General features: G+C 46.0%; 1 protein-coding gene across 1 annotated transcript in view; it reads right to left on the reverse strand.

Moving 5' to 3' along the window:
* wdr47a (WD repeat domain 47a) overlaps positions 1 to 18,540 on the reverse strand; it is a 32,773-nt gene that overhangs the window by 2,708 nt on the left and 11,525 nt on the right. Inside the window, exons 10-16 of the mRNA XM_046320698.1 lie at positions 8,397 to 8,663; positions 8,052 to 8,121; positions 4,406 to 4,566; positions 4,039 to 4,211; positions 3,648 to 3,818; positions 3,313 to 3,444; positions 3,013 to 3,231 (exon numbers count right to left, since the gene is read on the reverse strand). Coding sequence (XP_046176654.1) covers positions 3,013 to 3,231; positions 3,313 to 3,444; positions 3,648 to 3,818; positions 4,039 to 4,211; positions 4,406 to 4,566; positions 8,052 to 8,121; positions 8,397 to 8,663 — 1,193 coding nt within the window. The remainder of the gene's footprint in view (positions 1 to 3,012; positions 3,232 to 3,312; positions 3,445 to 3,647; positions 3,819 to 4,038; positions 4,212 to 4,405; positions 4,567 to 8,051; positions 8,122 to 8,396; positions 8,664 to 18,540) is intronic.

The raw sequence follows: 18,540 nt of genomic DNA on the forward strand, positions 1-18,540 counted from the left end.
AGACTATATGCAGGGGGTACCGTTAGAGTCAATGTGCGGGGGCACCAGTGTCGAGGTAATATGTACATGTAGAGTTAAAGTGACTATGCATAGATCGAGTAGCAATGACGTAAGACCATTTGTTATGAGACTAGAAATTCTGTTTCCATTGATCATCCATGATGTTTACACAACTTGGAGTCCACCGGTGGTAAATTCAATTGATTTGGACATGATTTGGAAAGGCACACAACTGTCTATATAAGGTCCAACAGTTGACAGTGCATGTCAGAGCAAAAACCAAGTCATGAGGTCGAAGAGTTTTGTCCGTAGCGCTCCAAGACAGGATTGTGTCGAGGCACAGATCTGGGGAAAGGTACATTGATGGTCCCCAAGAACACAGTGACCATCATTCCTAAATGGAAAAAGTTTGGAACCACCAAGTCTATTCCTAGAGCTGGCCGGTCGGCCACACTGAGCAATCGGGGGAGAAGGGCCTTGGTCCGGGAGGTGACCAAGAACCCGATGGTCACTGACAGAGCTCTACAGTTGTGGCCAAAAGTTTTGAGAATGACACAAATATTAATTTCCACAATGTTTGTGGCTTCAGTGTCTTAAGATATTTTTGTCAGATGTTACTATGGAATACTGAAGTATAATTACAAGCATTTCATAAGTGTCAAATGCTTTTATTGACAATTACATGAAGTTGAGTCAATATTTGCAGTGTTGACCCTTTTTCAAGACCTCTGCAATCCACCCTGGGATGCTGTCAATTAACTTCTGGGCCACATCCTGACCCATTCTTGCATAATCAATGCTTGGAGTTTGTCAGAATTTGTGGGTTTTTGTTTGTCCACCCGCCTCTTGAGGATTGACCACAAGTTCTCAATGGGATTAAGGTCTGGGGAGTTTCCTGGCCATGGACCCAAAATATCAATGTTTTGTTCCCCGAGCCACTTAGTTATCACTTTTGCCTTATGGCAGGGTGCTCCATCATGCTGGAAAAGGCATTGTTCATCACCAAACTGTTCCTGGATGGTCGGGAGAAGTTTCTCTCAGAGGATGTGTTGGCACCATTCTTTATTCATGGCTGTGTTCTTAGGCAAAATTGTGAGTGAGCCCACTCCCTTGGCTGAGAAGCAACCCCCCAAATTAATGGTCTTGGGATGCTTTACTGTTGGCATGACACAGGACTGATGGTAGCGCTCACCTCGTCTTCTCCAGACAAGCTTTTTTCCAGATGCCCCAAACAATCAGAAAGGGGATTCATCAGAGAAAATGACTTTACTCCAGTTCTCAGTAGTCCAATCCCTGTACCTTTTGCAGAATATCAGTCTGTCCCTGATGTTTTTCCTGGAGAGAAGTGGCTTCTTTGCTGCACTTCTTGACACCAGGCCACCTTCACCTCACCAGGCCACCTTCACCTCACCAGGCCACCTTCACCTCACTGTGCGTGCAGATGCACTCACACCTGCCTGCTGCCATTCCTGAACAAGCTCTGTACTGGTGGTGCCCCGATCCCGCAGCTGAATCAACATTAGGAGACGGTCCTGACGCTTGCTGGACTTTCTTGGGCGCCCTGAAGCCTTCTTGACAACAATTGAACCGCTATCCTGGAAGTTCTTGATGATCCGATAAATGGTTGATTTAGGTGCAATCTTACTGGCAGCAATATCCTTGCCTGTGAAGCCCTTTTTGTGCAAAGCAATGATGACGGCACGTGTTTCCTTGCAGGTAACCATGATTGACAGAGGAAGAACAATGATTGCAAGCACCACCCTCCTTTTGAAGCTTCCAGTCTGTTATTCAAACTCAATCAGCATGACAGAGTGATCTCCAGCCTTGTCCTCGTCAACACTCAGACCTGTGTTAACGAGAGAATCACTGACATGTCAGCTGGTCCTGTTGTGGCAGGGCTGAAATGCAGTGAAAATGTTTTTTTGTGTGATTTAGTTCATTTGCATGGCAAAGAGGGACTTTGCAATTAATTGCAATTCACCTGATCACTCTTCAGTATATACAAACTGAGGCAGCAGATGTTGTGAAAATGAATATTTGTGTCATTCTCAAAACCTTTAGCCACGACTGTAGAGTTCCTCTGTGGAGATGGTAGAACCTTCCAGAATGACAACCACCTCTGCAGCTCTCCACCAATCAGGCCTTTATGGTAGAGTGGCAAGACGGAAGCCACTCGGTAAAAGGCACATGACAGCCCGCTTGGAGTTTGCCAAAAGGCATCTAAAGGACTCTCAGACCATGAGAAACAAGATTCTCTGGTCTGATGAAACCAAGATTGAACTCTTTGGCCTGAATACCAAGCATCACATCTGGAAGAAACCTGGCACCATCCTTACGGTGAAGCATGGTGGTGGCAGCATCATGCTGTGGGGATGTTTTTTCAATGACAGGGACTGGGAGACTAGTCAGGATCGAGGGAAAGATGAACAGAGCAAAATAGAGAGAGATCCTTGATGAAAACCTGCTCCAGAGCTCACGACTGGGGCGAAGGTTCACCTTCCAACTGGACAATGACCCTAAGCACACAGCCAAGACAATGCAGGAGTGGCTTCGGGACAAGTCTCTGAATGTCCTTGAGTGGCCCAGCCAGAGCTCGGACTTGAACCCGATCGAACATCTCTGGAGAGACCTGAAACCAGCTGTGCAGCAACACTCCCCATCCAACCTGACAGAGCTTGAGAAGATCTGCAGAGAAGAATGGGAAAAACTCCCCAAATACAGGTATGTCAAGCTTGTAGCGTCATACCAAAGAAGACTCAAGACTGTAATCGCTGCCAAAGGTGCTTCAACAAAGTACTGAGTAAAAGGTCTGAATACTTATGTAAATGAGATATTTCCGTTTTTTTTGTTGCTTTGTCATTGTGTGTAACTTGGTGATAGAACCCCCTCCCCCCCGATTTAATCCATTTTAGAATAAGGCAGTGACGTACCAGAATGAGGAAAAAGTGTTTTTCGAACTGTGCATAGAAAATAGAATCCATTTCAGACGTAGCCACTAGATGTCTTCCTTACCTTGCAGGTTGCTGATCATGACCTTGGTGTCGTAGGAACCAGTGAGCAGGTAGTGTGCCCCGGGGGAGAACCTAACGGAGCGCACATCACTGGAATGGGGCCGGTATGTCTGCACCATGCGTCCCCCTCTGATGTCATAAAGCATACAGCCGCTGTCCTCCTGGCCCGTCGCTAGGAGACGACCGCTAGGGTCCACCGCTACCGAGGCAACAGGACTGCCTGAGAGGACGAGAGAGACATATGTAAGCGAGTCAAAGAAACGTGTGTGTGTGTGTGTGTGTGTGAGGTAGCAGTACTCACCTGATCCATGAAAGGCAGTGCCCACCACTCTAACGCAGCTCGGTACTCTCAGGTCCCAGAACCTCACAGTCTTGTCCTGAGAGCCTGACGCTATCATCCACCCTCCCCACGTATACAGAGACAGAATATGACCTGAGGATGAAGGCACAGATCATCAGCCTCACGTCGCTCTCTCGTGGAGGCCTTTCATTTCCATATAGGAAATATGATATGATTAAGTAAGTAGTACATGAGTGTGTGTAAATGAGTCCTGTGGAGCAAATGAGTGAGAGTGTGTGTACCTGTGTGTCCACTGAGAGCGTGTGTACCTGTGTGTCCACTGAGAGCGTGTGTACCTGTGTGTCCACTGAGAGCGTGTAAGCCCTGTCCTCTCTGACAGTCAGTGGTGTAGATGTTACAGTCTCCAGCTCCGGCGCTGATCAGAATGGCCCCTCCACTTTCTGGTCCCTCCATGAACGCCAGGTCTCTGATGGTACCGTCGTGCATACTGAACTCCAGGTCTGGACCTGAGAGAGGGACAGAAACAGAGAGTGGGAGTAAGACAAAAACAAACTAAAAGAGTTTGAAGAGAAAATAAGACAACTGCAAGTTTCATTGTCAGTTGTACATTGGATTTTACTCAATAGTCAGTCATTTCAGGAGATGAATTAAATGGAATTGATCCTAAAACTGTGTATAGAGTGTATGTGAGATGGAATAGCCTCCCAACCCTTGTATTGAGTTTACCTGTGGCGTTGCAGGTCTCTGAGCTAAAGGGCAGGACTTTGACATATTTGTCGTTGGAGCCAGTGGCTAGCAGCTGTCCACAGTGACTCCAGGCCACACAGTAGATAGAACCCTTATGGTGCTTATTCCTCTTAAAACAAACCTCCGGCTGCTTGGTCATACCTGATACCCCACTGAGGGAGGGGGAGAGAGAGAGAGAGAGCTAAGTCGTAGTCTCTTAACAGCAGAATAGCTCAAAGTAGTTGAACAGTAGACAATTTCAGGAATGATTAGGCTGTGTGTCTGTCCCTCAGTGTGTGTGTGTGTGTGTGTGTGTGTGTGTGTGTGTGTGTGTGTGCGTGCGTGCGTGCGTGCGTGCGTATATTACCTGGTGTCCAGTGGTGCGTTTGGGTAGGCACACACGCGTAGCGTCTTAGAGTTGGAGCCCACGGCGTATAGCGCTCCCGTGGGGTGGAAGGCTACAGCACGCACTGCCTGAGTGTCTTCCAGGGTATTCACAGCTACAAACAGGGGCTTGGCCTTGTCCCCCTGCAACACACAAAATGAACATCAGAGACCAGAATTTAAAATAGCCCTCTATCCTCAGGTACCGAGCTAGTAGAAAATATGCCAAAGTAGCCCGCCAGCAGACTTAAGAACACTTAGGTCTCAGTCTCTCACAAACACAGACCTGCCCACAGACACAGACCTGCCCACAGACACAGACACAGATACAGACACAGATCTGCCCACAGACACAGACCTGCCCACAGACACAGACACAGACCTGCCCACAGACACAGATACAGACCTGCCCACAGACACAGATACAGTTCCTTCAGAAAGTATTCAGACCTTATTCTAAAATTGATTAAATAGTCCCCTCCCCCTCATTAAGCTACACACATTAACCCATAATGGCAAAGCAAAAAATGCTTAAGACATTTTTGCTGAATTATAAAAAATAAACTGAAATATGAAATACTGAAACATTTACATAAGTATTCAGACTCTTTACTCAGTACTTTTTTGAAGCACCTTTTGGCAGCGATTACAGCCTGGATTCTTCATGGATATGACACTACAATCTTGACACACCTGTATTTGGGGAGTTTCTCCCATTCTTCTCTGCAGATCCTCTCAAGCTCTGTCAGGTTGGATGGAGAGTGTCGCAGCACAGCTATTTTCAGGTCTCTCCAGAGATGTTAGATCGGGTTCAAGTCCGGGCTCTGGCTGAGCCACTCAAGGACATTCAGAGACTTGTCCCGAAGCCACTTCTGCATTGTCTTGGCTGTTTGCATAGGGTTGGGAGTTTTTCCTAGCCACCGTGCTTTTACACCTGCATTGTTTGCTGTTTGGGGTTTTAGGCTGGGTTTCTGTACAGCACTTTGAGATATCAGCTGATGTACGAAGGGCTATATAAATAAATTTGATTTGATTTGATTTGGTTGTTGTCCTGTTAGGTTAACCTTCGCCCCCAGTCTGAGGTCCTGAGCACTCTGGAGCAGGTTTTCATCAAGGATCCCTGTACTTTGCTCCGTTCATCTTTTCCTCAATCCTGACTAGTCTCCCAGTCCCTGCCGCTGAAAAACATCCCCACAGCATGATGCTGCCACCAACATGCTTCACCGTAGGGATGGTGCCAGGTTTCCTCCAGACGTGACGCTTAGCATTCAGGCCAAAGAGTTCAATCTTGGTTTCATTAGACCAGAGAATCTTGTTTCTCATAGTCAGAGTCTTAAGGTGCCTTTTGGCAAACTCCAAGCAGCTGTCATGTGCCTTTTACTGAGGAGTGGCTTCTATCTGGCCACTCTACCATAAAGGCCTTTATGGTAGAGAGCTGCAGAGATGTTTGTCCTTCTGGAAGGTTCTCCCATCTCCACAGAGGAACTCTAGAGCTCTGTCAGTGTGACCATCTGGTCCTTGGCCACCTTCCAGACCAAGGCCCTTCTCCCCTTTTCTCCCCAATTTCGTGGTATCCAATTGTTGTAGTAGCTACTATCTTGTCTCATCGCTACAACTCCCGTACGGGCTCGGGAGAGACGAAGGTTGAAAGTCATGCGTCCTCCGATACACAACCCAACAAAGCCGCACTGCTTCTTAACACAGGGTTAGCGCATTCAACCCGGAAGCCAGCCGCACCAATGCGCCGGAGGAAGCACCGTGCACCCGGCCACCTTGGCTAGCACACACTGCGCCCAGCCCGCCACAGGAGTCGCTAGTGCGCGATGAGACAAGGACACCCCTACCGACCAAGCCCTCCCTAACCTGGGCGACGCTAGGCCAATTGTGCGTCGCCCCACGGACCTCCCGGTCGCGGCCTGTTACGACAGAGCCTGGGCGCGAACTGATGGCACAGCTGGCACTGCAGTACGGCGCCCTTAACCACTGTGCCACCCGGGAGGCCCTGATAGGTGCCTTTCTAAATCATGTCCAATCAATTTAGATTTACCACAGGTGGACTCCAAGTTGCAGAGAAAGGATGATCAATGGAAACAGGATGCACCTGAGCTCAGTCTCGAGTCTCATAGCAGAGCGTCTGAATACTTATGTAAATAAGGTGTTTTTTTATTTGAATAAATTTGCAAAGATTTCTAAACCTGTTTTCGCTTTGTTATTATGGGGTATTGTTTGTAGAATGCTGAGGAAAGTTTTATTTAATACATTTTAGAATAAGGCTGTAACTGATAGGAATTTTATGAATAAACAATATCTATATTTAAATAGAACTATAATTAAACTCTGCCCTGTTTTATTATATCTGATTAATAATGTTAATTCATAAGAGATTATGTAGCATGAACAAGGAGTAATTCAACATAATAAACACCATTCCAATGAGGTTGGGGAGGAAATGGGTTGTGTTTTAAGTAAGCAAAAAGGATCATTAACCTATGTTTGAACCGACTCAACTTTAACTGGGGCATTTAGATAAGACAGCGAGAGGTTTTCCGTTATCTGGAACTGTCTGCTAAATAGTGATAGATAATGGTGAGGCTTCAGAAGATAATCTTGATATATGGTGTGTCTGGAGTGTGCGCTAGTGGGTTGGAATAAACTTTTGAACCTGCTTTGTCTTGGTCGAGAGGAGGAGATTCATTCTATAACCAATGACGTCATATTTTGTATATAAACTGTAGTACATGGTTCCATGGGAGCGCGCTCCGAGAATAAATACTATTATCTCATTTTAATAAGACTGGTCTCTTGTCTATTTTATGCAAATAAGGATCTTACAAATCTTTAGAAACAGGGTGATTTCAAATTGAATTGGTTAATGAACACACATAGGAATTATGAAATTCCCGTAACAGTAACCTCAAACGGATATTCGATGTCTGTATTATTATTATTTTTTTACCCATCTACCAATAGGTGCCCTTCCTTGTGAAGCATTGGAAACCTTCCCTGGTCTTTGTGGTTGAATCTGTGTTTGAAATTCACTGCTCAAGAGGGACCTTACAGATAACTATATGTGTGGGGTACAGCGACGAGGTAGTCATTTAAAAATCATGTTGATCAAATTGTTACTCCTGAATTTATTTAGGCTTGCCATAACAAAGGGGTTGAATACTTAGACTCAAGACAATTAAGCTTTTCATTTGTAAACAATTTATTTTAAAAAATGTAAAAACATAATTCCACTGACTTTTTGGGGTATTGTGTGTAAACCAGTGAACCAAAACAATCTACATTTAATCCATGTTAAATTCAGGCTGTAACAACCAAACGTGGAAAAAGTCCAGGGGTGTGAATACTTTCTGAAGGCACTGTAATTACCAGTATAATCTGTGATCTTCTATGCCTTATGCTATTCATGATTCTGAAATAGAGCCAACAGCCTGATTTAACTGGAATCTAATGGATTAAATCTCCACTCCTCACAGGGTATAATCCAGGGTTACTGTGCATGACATCATAGTGGATACAGGATTCCCCCCCCCCCCTATCCCATCCCAGAGAGAGATTCATGTCCTGCTAAACCTACAGTGGGAGTGTAGACAGAGACTGTATGTGAGAGAAAGAGAACCTACCTCTTTACTCCGGGTGAGGGCTCCTGGCGAGTCATCTAATCCAGAGGTCTGTCCAGCTACTTTCTGGGGACTAGAACACACACAGATATATATAGCATTATATGCATTATATATAGCATATATTGCCGGTCACAGGGTCCAGTGCCAAATTTTCCTAATAGAAACCCTGCCATGTACACAAAGAAAAACACATGTATACACACTCGCCATATAGACACCCCACCCACAAACACACTCCACCGCCACACACACACACACACACACACACACACACACACACACACACACACACACACACACACACACACACACACACACACACACACACACACACACGTTTCTCACCTCTGGGAGACCACGGGGGATTCATTAGGTGGGGGCACCTCCCGTCCCCCTGCAGTGCGTTGTGGGGTGCTGCTGACCACCCCTCCTCCCTGAGGGCGGCCCTGCTCGGGGGTCAGGGTCACAGTGGGGTCAGGGGTCAGGCCTGCGGGGTCACTGTTGTTGTTCTCGGGGGTCGGGCCCGTGCCGTTACACTGCTGGGACAGAGACTGGACCTCCTCCCCTAGACTCTCCATCCCTAAATTCAACTCCTCCAGCTTCTGAATAGACCTGGGTAGACAGAACACACACACACACACACACACACAGGTGTAATCTCTGCTGGTCTTGTGTCATGTCTCTTTACTAATGTCATTCATGTAAATGTCACTCTCTGATGTCAGCACTGTTAGATAATGAGAGTCTGGCTCCAGACACACAGACAGAGAGCATAGTTAGATAATGAGAGTCTGGCTCCAGACACACAGACAGAGAGCATAGTTAGATAATGAGAGTCTGGCTCCAGACACACAGACAGAGAGCATAGTTAGATAATGAGAGTCTGGCTCCAGACACACAGACAGAGAACATAGTTAGATAATGAGAGTCTGGCTCCAGACACACAGACAGAGAGCATAGTTAGATAATGAGTCTGGCTCCAGACACACAGACAGAGAGCATAGTTAGATAATGAGTCTGGCTCCAGACACACAGACAGAGAGCATAGTTAGATAATGAGAGTCTGGCTCCAGACACACAGACAGAGAGCATAGTTAGATAATGAGAGTCTGGCTCCAGACACACAGACAGAGAGCATAGTTAGATAATGAGAGTCTGGCTCCAGACACACAGACAGAGAGCATAGTTAGATAATGAGAGTCTGGCTCCAGACACACAGACAGAGAGCATAGTTAGATAATGAGAGTCTGGCTCCAGACACACAGACAGAGAGCATAGTTAGATAATGAGTCTGGCTCCAGACACACAGACAGAGAGCATAGTTAGATAATGAGTCTGGCTCCAGACACACAGACAGAGAGCATAGTTAGATAATGAGAGTCTGGCTCCAGACACACAGACAGAGAGCATAGTTAGATAATGAGAGTCTGGCTCCAGACACACAGACAGAGAGCATAGTTAGATAATGAGAGTCTGGCTCCAGACACACAGACAGAGAGCATAGTTAGATAATGAGAGTCTGGCTCCAGACACACAGACAGAGGGCATAGTTAGATAATGAGAGTCTGGCTCCAGACACACAGACAGAGAGCATAGTTAGATAATGAGAGTCTGGCTCCAGACACACAGACAGAGAACATAGTTAGATAATGAGAGTCTGGCTCCAGACACACAGACAGAGAGCATAGTTAGATAATGAGAGTCTGGCTCCAGACACACAGACAGAGAGCATAGTTAGATAATGAGAGTCTGGCTCCAGACACACAGACAGAGAACATAGTTAAATAATGAGTCTGGCTCCAGACACACAGACAGAGAGCATAGTTAGATAATGAGAGTCTGGCTCCAGACACACAGACAGAGAGCATAGTTAGATAATGAGAGTCTGGCTCCAGACACACAGACAGAGAGCATAGTTAGATAATGAGTCTGGCTCCAGACACACAGACAGAGAGCATAGTTAGATAATGAGTCTGGCTCCAGACACACAGACAGAGAGCATAGTTAGATAATGAGAGTCTGGCTCCAGACACACAGACAGAGAGCATAGTTAGATAATGAGAGTATGGCTCCAGACACACAGACAGAGAGCATAGTTAGATAATGAGAGTCTGGCTCCAGACACACAGATAATGACAGGCTGGCTCCAGACACATAGTTAGATAATGACAGGCTGGCTCCAGACACACACACACAGGTGTAATCTCTGCTGGTCTTGTGTCATGTCTCTTTACTAATGTCATTCATGTAAATGTCACTCTCTGATGTCAGCACTGTTAGATAATGAGAGTCTGGCTCCAGACACACAGACAGAGAGCATAGTTAGATAATGAGAGTCTGGCTCCAGACACACAGATAATGACAGGCTGGCTCCAGACACATAGTTAGATAATGACAGGCTGGCTCCAGACACACACACACAGGTGTAATCTCTGCTGGTCTTGTGTCATGTCTCTTTACTAATGTCATTCATGTAAATGTCACTCTCTGATGTCAGCACTGTTAGATAATGAGAGTCTGGCTCCAGACACACAGACAGAGAGCATAGTTAGATAATGAGAGTCTGGCTCCAGACACACAGACAGAGAGCATAGTTAGATAATGAGAGTCTGGCTCCAGACACACAGACAGAGAGCATAGTTAGATAATGAGAGTCTGGCTCCAGACACACAGACAGAGAGCATAGTTAGATAATGAGAGTCTGGCTCCAGACACACAGACAGAGAGCATAGTTAGATAATGAGAGTCTGGCTCCAGACACACAGACAGAGAGCATAGTTAGATAATGAGAGTCTGGCTCCAGACACACAGACAGAGAGCATAGTTAGATAATGACAGTCTGGCTCCAGACACACAGACAGAGAGCATAGTTAGATAATGAGAGTCTGGCTCCAGACACACAGACAGAGAGCATAGTTAGATAATGAGTCTGGCTCCAGACACACAGACAGAGAGCATAGTTAGATAATGAGAGTCTGGCTCCAGACACACAGACAGAGAGCATAGTTAGATAATGAGAGTCTGGCTCCAGACACACAGACAGAGAGCATAGTTAGATAATGAGTCTGGCTCCAGACACACAGACAGAGAGCATAGTTAGATAATGAGTCTGGCTCCAGACACACAGACAGAGAGCATAGTTAGATAATGAGAGTCTGGCTCCAGACACACAGACAGAGAGCATAGTTAGATAATGAGAGTCTGGCTCCAGACACACAGACAGAGAGCATAGTTAGATAATGAGTCTGGCTCCAGACACACAGACAGAGAACATAGTTAGATAATGAGTCTGGCTCCAGACACACAGACAGAGAGCATAGTTAGATAATGAGAGTCTGGCTCCAGACACACAGACAGAGAGCATAGTTAGAGTAATGAGATAATGAGTCTGGCTCCAGACACACAGACAGAGAGCATAGTTAGATAATGAGTCTGGCTCCAGACACACAGACAGAGAGCATAGTTAGATAATGAGAGTCTGGCTCCAGACACACAGACAGAGAGCATAGTTAGATAATGAGTCTGGCTCCAGACACACAGACAGAGAGCATAGTTAGATAATGAGAGTCTGGCTCCAGACACACAGACAGAGAGCATAGTTAGATAATGAGAGTCTGGCTCCAGACACACAGACAGAGAGCATAGTTAGATAATGAGAGTCTGGCTCCAGACACACAGACAGAGAGCATAGTTAGATAATGAGAGTCTGGCTCCAGACACACAGACAGAGAGCATAGTTAGATAATGAGAGTCTGGCTCCAGACACACAGACAGAGAGCATAGTTAGATAATGAGAGTCTGGCTCCAGACACACAGACAGAGAGCATAGTTAGATAATGAGAGTCTGGCTCCAGACACACAGACAGAGAGCATAGTTAGATAATGAGAGTCTGGCTCCAGACACACAGACAGAGAGCATAGTTAGATAATGAGAGTCTGGCTCCAGACACACAGACAGAGAGCATAGTTAGATAATGAGAGTCTGGCTCCAGACACACAGACAGAGAGCATAGTTAGATAATGAGTCTGGCTCCAGACACACAGACAGAGAGCATAGTTAGATAATGAGAGTCTGGCTCCAGACACACAGACAGAGAGCATAGTTAGATAATGAGAGTCTGGCTCCAGACACACAGACAGAGAGCATAGTTAGATAATGAGAGTCTGGCTCCAGACACAGAGAGCATAGTTAGATAATGAGAGTCTGGCTCCAGACACACAGACAGAGAGCATAGTTAGATAATGTTAGAGTCTGGCTCCAGACACACAGACAGAGAGCATAGTTAGATAATGAGAGTCTGGCTCCAGACACACAGACAGAGAGCATAGTTAGATAATGAGAGTCTGGCTCCAGACACACAGACAGAGAGCATAGTTAGATAATGAGAGTCTGGCTCCAGACACACAGACAGAGAGCATAGTTAGATAATGAGAGTCTGGCTCCAGACACACAGACAGAGAGCATAGTTAGATAATGAGAGTCTGGCTCCAGACACACAGACAGAGAGCATAGTTAGATAATGAGAGTCTGGCTCCAGACACACAGACAGAGAGCATAGTTAGATAATGAGAGTCTGGCTCCAGACACACAGACAGAGAGCATAGTTAGATAATGAGAGTCTGGCTCCAGACACACAGACAGAGAGCATAGTTAGATAATGAGAGTCTGGCTCCAGACACACAGACAGAGAGCATAGTTAGATAATGAGAGTCTGGCTCCAGACACACAGACAGAGAGCATAGTTAGATAATGAGAGTCTGGCTCCAGACACACAGACAGAGAGCATAGTTAGATAATGAGAGTCTGGCTCCAGACACACAGACAGAGAGCATAGTTAGATAATGAGAGTCTGGCTCCAGACACACAGACAGAGAGCATAGTTAGATAATGAGAGTCTGGCTCCAGACACACAGACAGAGAGCATAGTTAGATAATGAGAGTCTGGCTCCAGACACACAGACAGAGAGCATAGAGATAATGAGAGTCATAGTTAGATAGATGAGAGTCTGGCTCCAGACACACAGACAGAGAGCATAGTTAGATAATGAGAGTCTGGCTCCAGACACACAGACAGAGAGCATAGTTAGATAATGAGAGTCTGGCTCCAGACACACAGACAGAGAGCATAGTTAGATAATGAGAGTCTGGCTCCAGACACACAGACAGAGAGCATAGTTAGATAATGAGAGTCTGGCTCCAGACACACAGACAGAGAGCATAGTTAGATAATGAGAGTCTGGCTCCAGACACACAGACAGAGAGCATAGTTAGATAATGAGAGTCTGGCTCCAGACACACAGACAGAGAGCATAGTTAGATAATGAGAGTCTGGCTCCAGACACACAGACAGAGAGCATAGTTAGATAATGAGAGTCTGGCTCCAGACACACAGACAGAGAGCATAGTTAGATAATGAGAGTCTGGCTCCAGACACACAGACAGAGAGCATAGTTAGATAATGAGAGTCTGGCTCCAGACACACAGACAGAGAGCATAGTTAGATAATGAGAGTCTGGCTCCAGACACACAGACAGAGAGCATAGTTAGATAATGAGAGTCTGGCTCCAGACACACAGACAGAGAGCATAGTTAGATAATGAGAGTCTGGCTCCAGACACACAGACAGAGAGCATAGTTAGATAATGAGAGTCTGGCTCCAGACACACAGACAGAGAGCATAGTTAGATAATGAGAGTCTGGCTCCAGACACACAGACAGAGAGCATAGTTAGATAATGAGAGTCTGGCTCCAGACACACAGACAGAGAGCATAGTTAGATAATGAGAGTCTGGCTCCAGACACACAGACAGAGAGCAGACTGGCTCCAGACACACAGAGAGAGCATAGTTAGATAATGAGAGTCTGGCTCCAGACACACAGACAGAGAGCATAGTTAGATAATGAGAGTCTGGCTCCAGACACACAGACAGAGAGCATAGTTAGATAATGAGAGTCTGGCTCCAGACACACAGACAGAGAGCATAGTTAGATAATGAGAGTCTGGCTCCAGACACACAGACAGAGAGCATAGTTAGATAATGAGAGTCTGGCTCCAGACACACAGACAGAGAGCATAGTTAGATAATGAGAGTCTGGCTCCAGACACACAGACAGAGAGCATAGTTAGATAATGAGAGTCTGGCTCCAGACACACAGACAGAGAGCATAGTTAGATAATGAGAGTCTGGCTCCAGACACACAGACAGAGAGCATAGTTAGATAATGAGAGTCTGGCTCCAGACACACAGACAGAGAGCATAGTTAGATAATGAGAGTCTGGCTCCAGACACACAGACAGAGAGCATAGTTAGATAATGAGAGTCTGGCTCCAGACACACAGACAGAGAGCATAGTTAGATAATGAGAGTCTGGCTCCAGACACACAGACAGAGAGCATAGTTAGATAATGAGAGGCTCCAGACATAGTTAGAGAGCATAGTTAGAGTCTGGCTCCAGACACACAGACAGAGAGCATAGTTAGATAATGAGAGTCTGGCTCCAGACACACAGACAGAGAGCATAGTTAGATAATGAGAGTCTGGCTCCAGACACACAGACAGAGAGCATAGTTAGATAATGAGAGTCTGGCTCCAGACACACAGACAGAGAGCATAGTTAGATAATGAGAGTCTGGCTCCAGACACACAGACAGAGAGCATAGTTAGATAATGAGATCTGGCTCCAGACACACAGACAGAGAGCATAGTTAGATAATGAGAGTCTGGCTCCAGACACACAGACAGAGAGCATAGTTAGATAATGAGAGTCTGGCTCCAGACACACAGACAGAGAGCATAGTTAGATAATGAGAGTCTGGCTCCAGACACACAGACAGAGAGCATAGTTAGATAATGAGAGTCTGGCTCCAGACACACAGACAGAGAGCATAGTTAGATAAGTGGCTCCAGACACACAGTCTGGCTCCAGACACACAGACAGAGAGCATAGTTAGATAATGAGAGTCTGGCTCCAGACACACAGACAGAGAGCATAGTTAGATAATGAGAGTCTGGCTCCAGACACACAGACAGAGAGCATAGTTAGATAATGAGTCTGGCTCCAGACACACAGACAGAGAGCATAGTTAGATAATGAGAGTCTGGCTCCAGACACACAGACAGAGAGCATAGTTAGATAATGAGAGTCTGGCTCCAGACACACAGACAGAGAGCATAGTTAGATAATGAGAGTCTGGCTCCAGACACACAGACAGAGAGCATAGTTAGATAATGAGAGTCTGGCTCCAGACACACAGACAGAGAGCATAGTTAGATAATGAGAGTCTGGCTCCAGACACACAGACAGAGAGCATAGTTAGATAATGAGAGTCTGGCTCCAGACACACAGACAGAGAGCATAGTTAGATAATGAGAGTCTGGCTCCAGACACACAGACAGAGAGCATAGTTAGATAATGAGAGTCTGGCTCCAGACACACAGACAGAGAGCATAGTTAGATAATGAGAGTCTGGCTCCAGACACACAGACAGAGAGCATAGTTAGATAATGAGAGTCTGGCTCCAGACACACAGACAGAGAGCATAGTTAGATAATGAGAGTCTGGCTCCAGACACACAGACAGAGAGCATAGTTAGATAATGAGAGTCTGGCTCCAGACACACAGACAGAGAGCATAGTTAGATAATGAGAGTCTGGCTCCAGACACAGAGAGCATAGTTAGATAATGAGAGTCTGGCTCCAGACACACAGACAGAGAGCATAGTTAGATAATGAGAGTCTGGCTCCAGACACACAGACAGAGAGCATAGTTAGATAATGAGAGTCTGGCTCCAGACACACAGACAGAGAGCATAGTTAGATAATGAGAGTCTGGCTCCAGACACACAGACAGAGAGCATAGTTAGATAATGAGAGTCTGGCTCCAGACACACAGACAGAGAGCATAGTTAGATAATGAGAGTCTGGCTCCAGACACACAGACAGAGAGCATAGTTAGATAATGAGAGTCTGGCTCCAGACACAGAGAGCATAGTTAGATAATGAGAGTCTGGCTCCAGACACAGAGAGCATAGTTAGATAATGAGAGTCTGGCTCCAGACACACAGACAGAGAGCATAGTTAGATAATGAGAGTCTGGCTCCAGACACACAGAGCATAGTTAGATAATGAGAGTCTGGCTCCATATAGTTAGATAATGAGAGTCTGGCTCCAGACACACAGACAGAGAGCATAGTTAGATAATGAGAGTCTGGCTCCAGACACACAGACAGAGAGCATAGTTAGATAATGAGAGTCTGGCTCCAGACACACAGACAGAGAGCATAGTTAGATAATGAGAGTCTGGCTCCAGACACACAGACAGAGAGCATAGTTAGATAATGAGAGTCTGGCTCCAGACACACAGACAGAGAGCATAGTTAGATAATGAGAGTCTGGCTCCAGACACACAGACAGAGAGCATAGTTAGATAATGAGAGTCTGGCTCCAGACACACAGACAGAGAGCATAGTTAGATAATGAGAGTCTGGCTCCAGACACACAGACAGAGAGCATAGTTAGATAATGAGAGTCTGGCTCCAGACACACAGACAGAGAGCATAGTTAGATAATGAGAGTCTGGCTCCAGACACACAGACAGAGAGCATAGTTAGATAATGAGAGTCTGGCTCCAGACACACAGACAGAGAGCATAGTTAGATAATGAGAGTCTGGCTCCAGACACACAGACAGAGAGCATAGTTAGATAATGAGAGTCTGGCTCCAGACACACAGACAGAGAGCATAGTTAGATAATGAGAGTCTGGCTCCAGACACACAGACAGAGAGCATAGTTAGATAATGAGAGTCTGGCTCCAGACACACAGACAGAGAGCATAGTTAGATAATGAGAGTCTGGCTCCAGACACACAGACAGAGAGCATAGTTAGATAATGAGAGTCTGGCTCCAGACACACAGACAGAGGGCATAGTTAGATAATGAGAGTCTGGCTCCAGACACACAGACAGAGAGCATAGTTAGATAATGAGAGTCTGGCTCTAGACACACAGACAGAGAGCATAGTTAGATAATGAGAGTCTGGCTCCAGACACACAGACAGAGGGCATAGTTAGATAATGAGAGTCTGGCTCCAGACACACAGACAGAGAGCATAGTTAGATATTGACAGTCTGGCTCCAGACACACAGTTAGATAATGACAGTCTGGCTCCAGACACACAGTTAGATAATGACAGTCTGGCTCCAGACACACAGACAGAGAGCATAGTTAGATAATGACAGTCTGGCTCCAGACACACAGACAGAGAGCATAGTTAGATAATGATTGTTTGGTTCCAGGCACCACAGGAGCAGCTGGTGCTCAGGGTACTAAAGACACTTCATAAAGAAAAGAACAGGGGAGCATTAGTGTTAATGTATGTGTGTGTGTAGAGTTTGGTTTGGGGAAGGTGGTCTCAGGGGTGTTGTTGTCTATGGGTAGGTGGTTGTCTATGCGTAGGTGGATGTCTATGGGTGGTTGTCTATGGGTAGGTGGTTGTCTATGCTTAGGTGGTTGTCTATGCGTAGGTGGTTGTCTATGCGTAGGTGGATGTCTATGGGTGGTTGTCTATGGGTAGGTGGATGTCTATGGGTGGTTGTATATGGGGTGTGTAATGGAACTTAGTACGAAGCCCCAAATGGGGCAGGGTGTGCCTGGGAGCTGGGCTGGGGAGAGGTGGGGTGGAGGAAGCCACAAGCAACCCCCCACCCACACACCTCTCCCCAGGTAACTCCCAGGCACTCCCTTCCCCATCTGGGGCTCCGTACTAAGTTCCATTATACGCACCCCATAGACAACCACCCAAAGACATCCACCTACCCATAGAGAACCACCCGCAACAACACCCCTGAGACCACCTTCCCCACACACACAATCCAACCTCCCCTTTCAGACCCTGTTAGTGGAAGAACACGACAGTCTCTCTCTAAGCAGCAGGAAACATGTCGTGGAACAGGACAATACAACAGTCCAACGGGGGACCATCCTCCAGGCTGGACTCATTAACATTGGCTTTTTACCATAGATATAGAACCCTAGATATGGGCTCTATGACATCAGCCACAGGAAATAGAATATGTCTACTGATACTGTATATATTATTTTATAGAGATGACTTCATAGGGTCAGGCCATACTCTCCCTTCTAGACTGTGGTGTGCATCAGTTGGACAAAGAGCTTTTGATCCCTCCCCCTTCCCCTCCAACCCTCCCCCTCCAACCCTCCCCCTCCATTATTTAGAAGGGCAGGGCATAATGACATCATTATAATTCTTTGGGGCCTTTCTTAGTTCTTTCCTTTCTGTTCTTCTTAGTAGACTCAAAATGATCCCATATGTTTTAAATCATGCTGAACGCAGCCTGTCCTGAATGTTTAGATATAAAGTCAGTGTCTCTCCATGAGTTGTACAGGGAAGGCTGCACCGTCTAAGTCTGACAAGTGTAGTTTTTGATTTTTTCCAAAGAGTGAGGAGTGCTTGATTTAAACTAAATG

This window comes from Oncorhynchus gorbuscha, linkage group LG22, assembly GCF_021184085.1.
Source record: "Oncorhynchus gorbuscha isolate QuinsamMale2020 ecotype Even-year linkage group LG22, OgorEven_v1.0, whole genome shotgun sequence".
NCBI classification, from domain to species: Eukaryota; Metazoa; Chordata; class Actinopteri; order Salmoniformes; family Salmonidae; genus Oncorhynchus; species Oncorhynchus gorbuscha.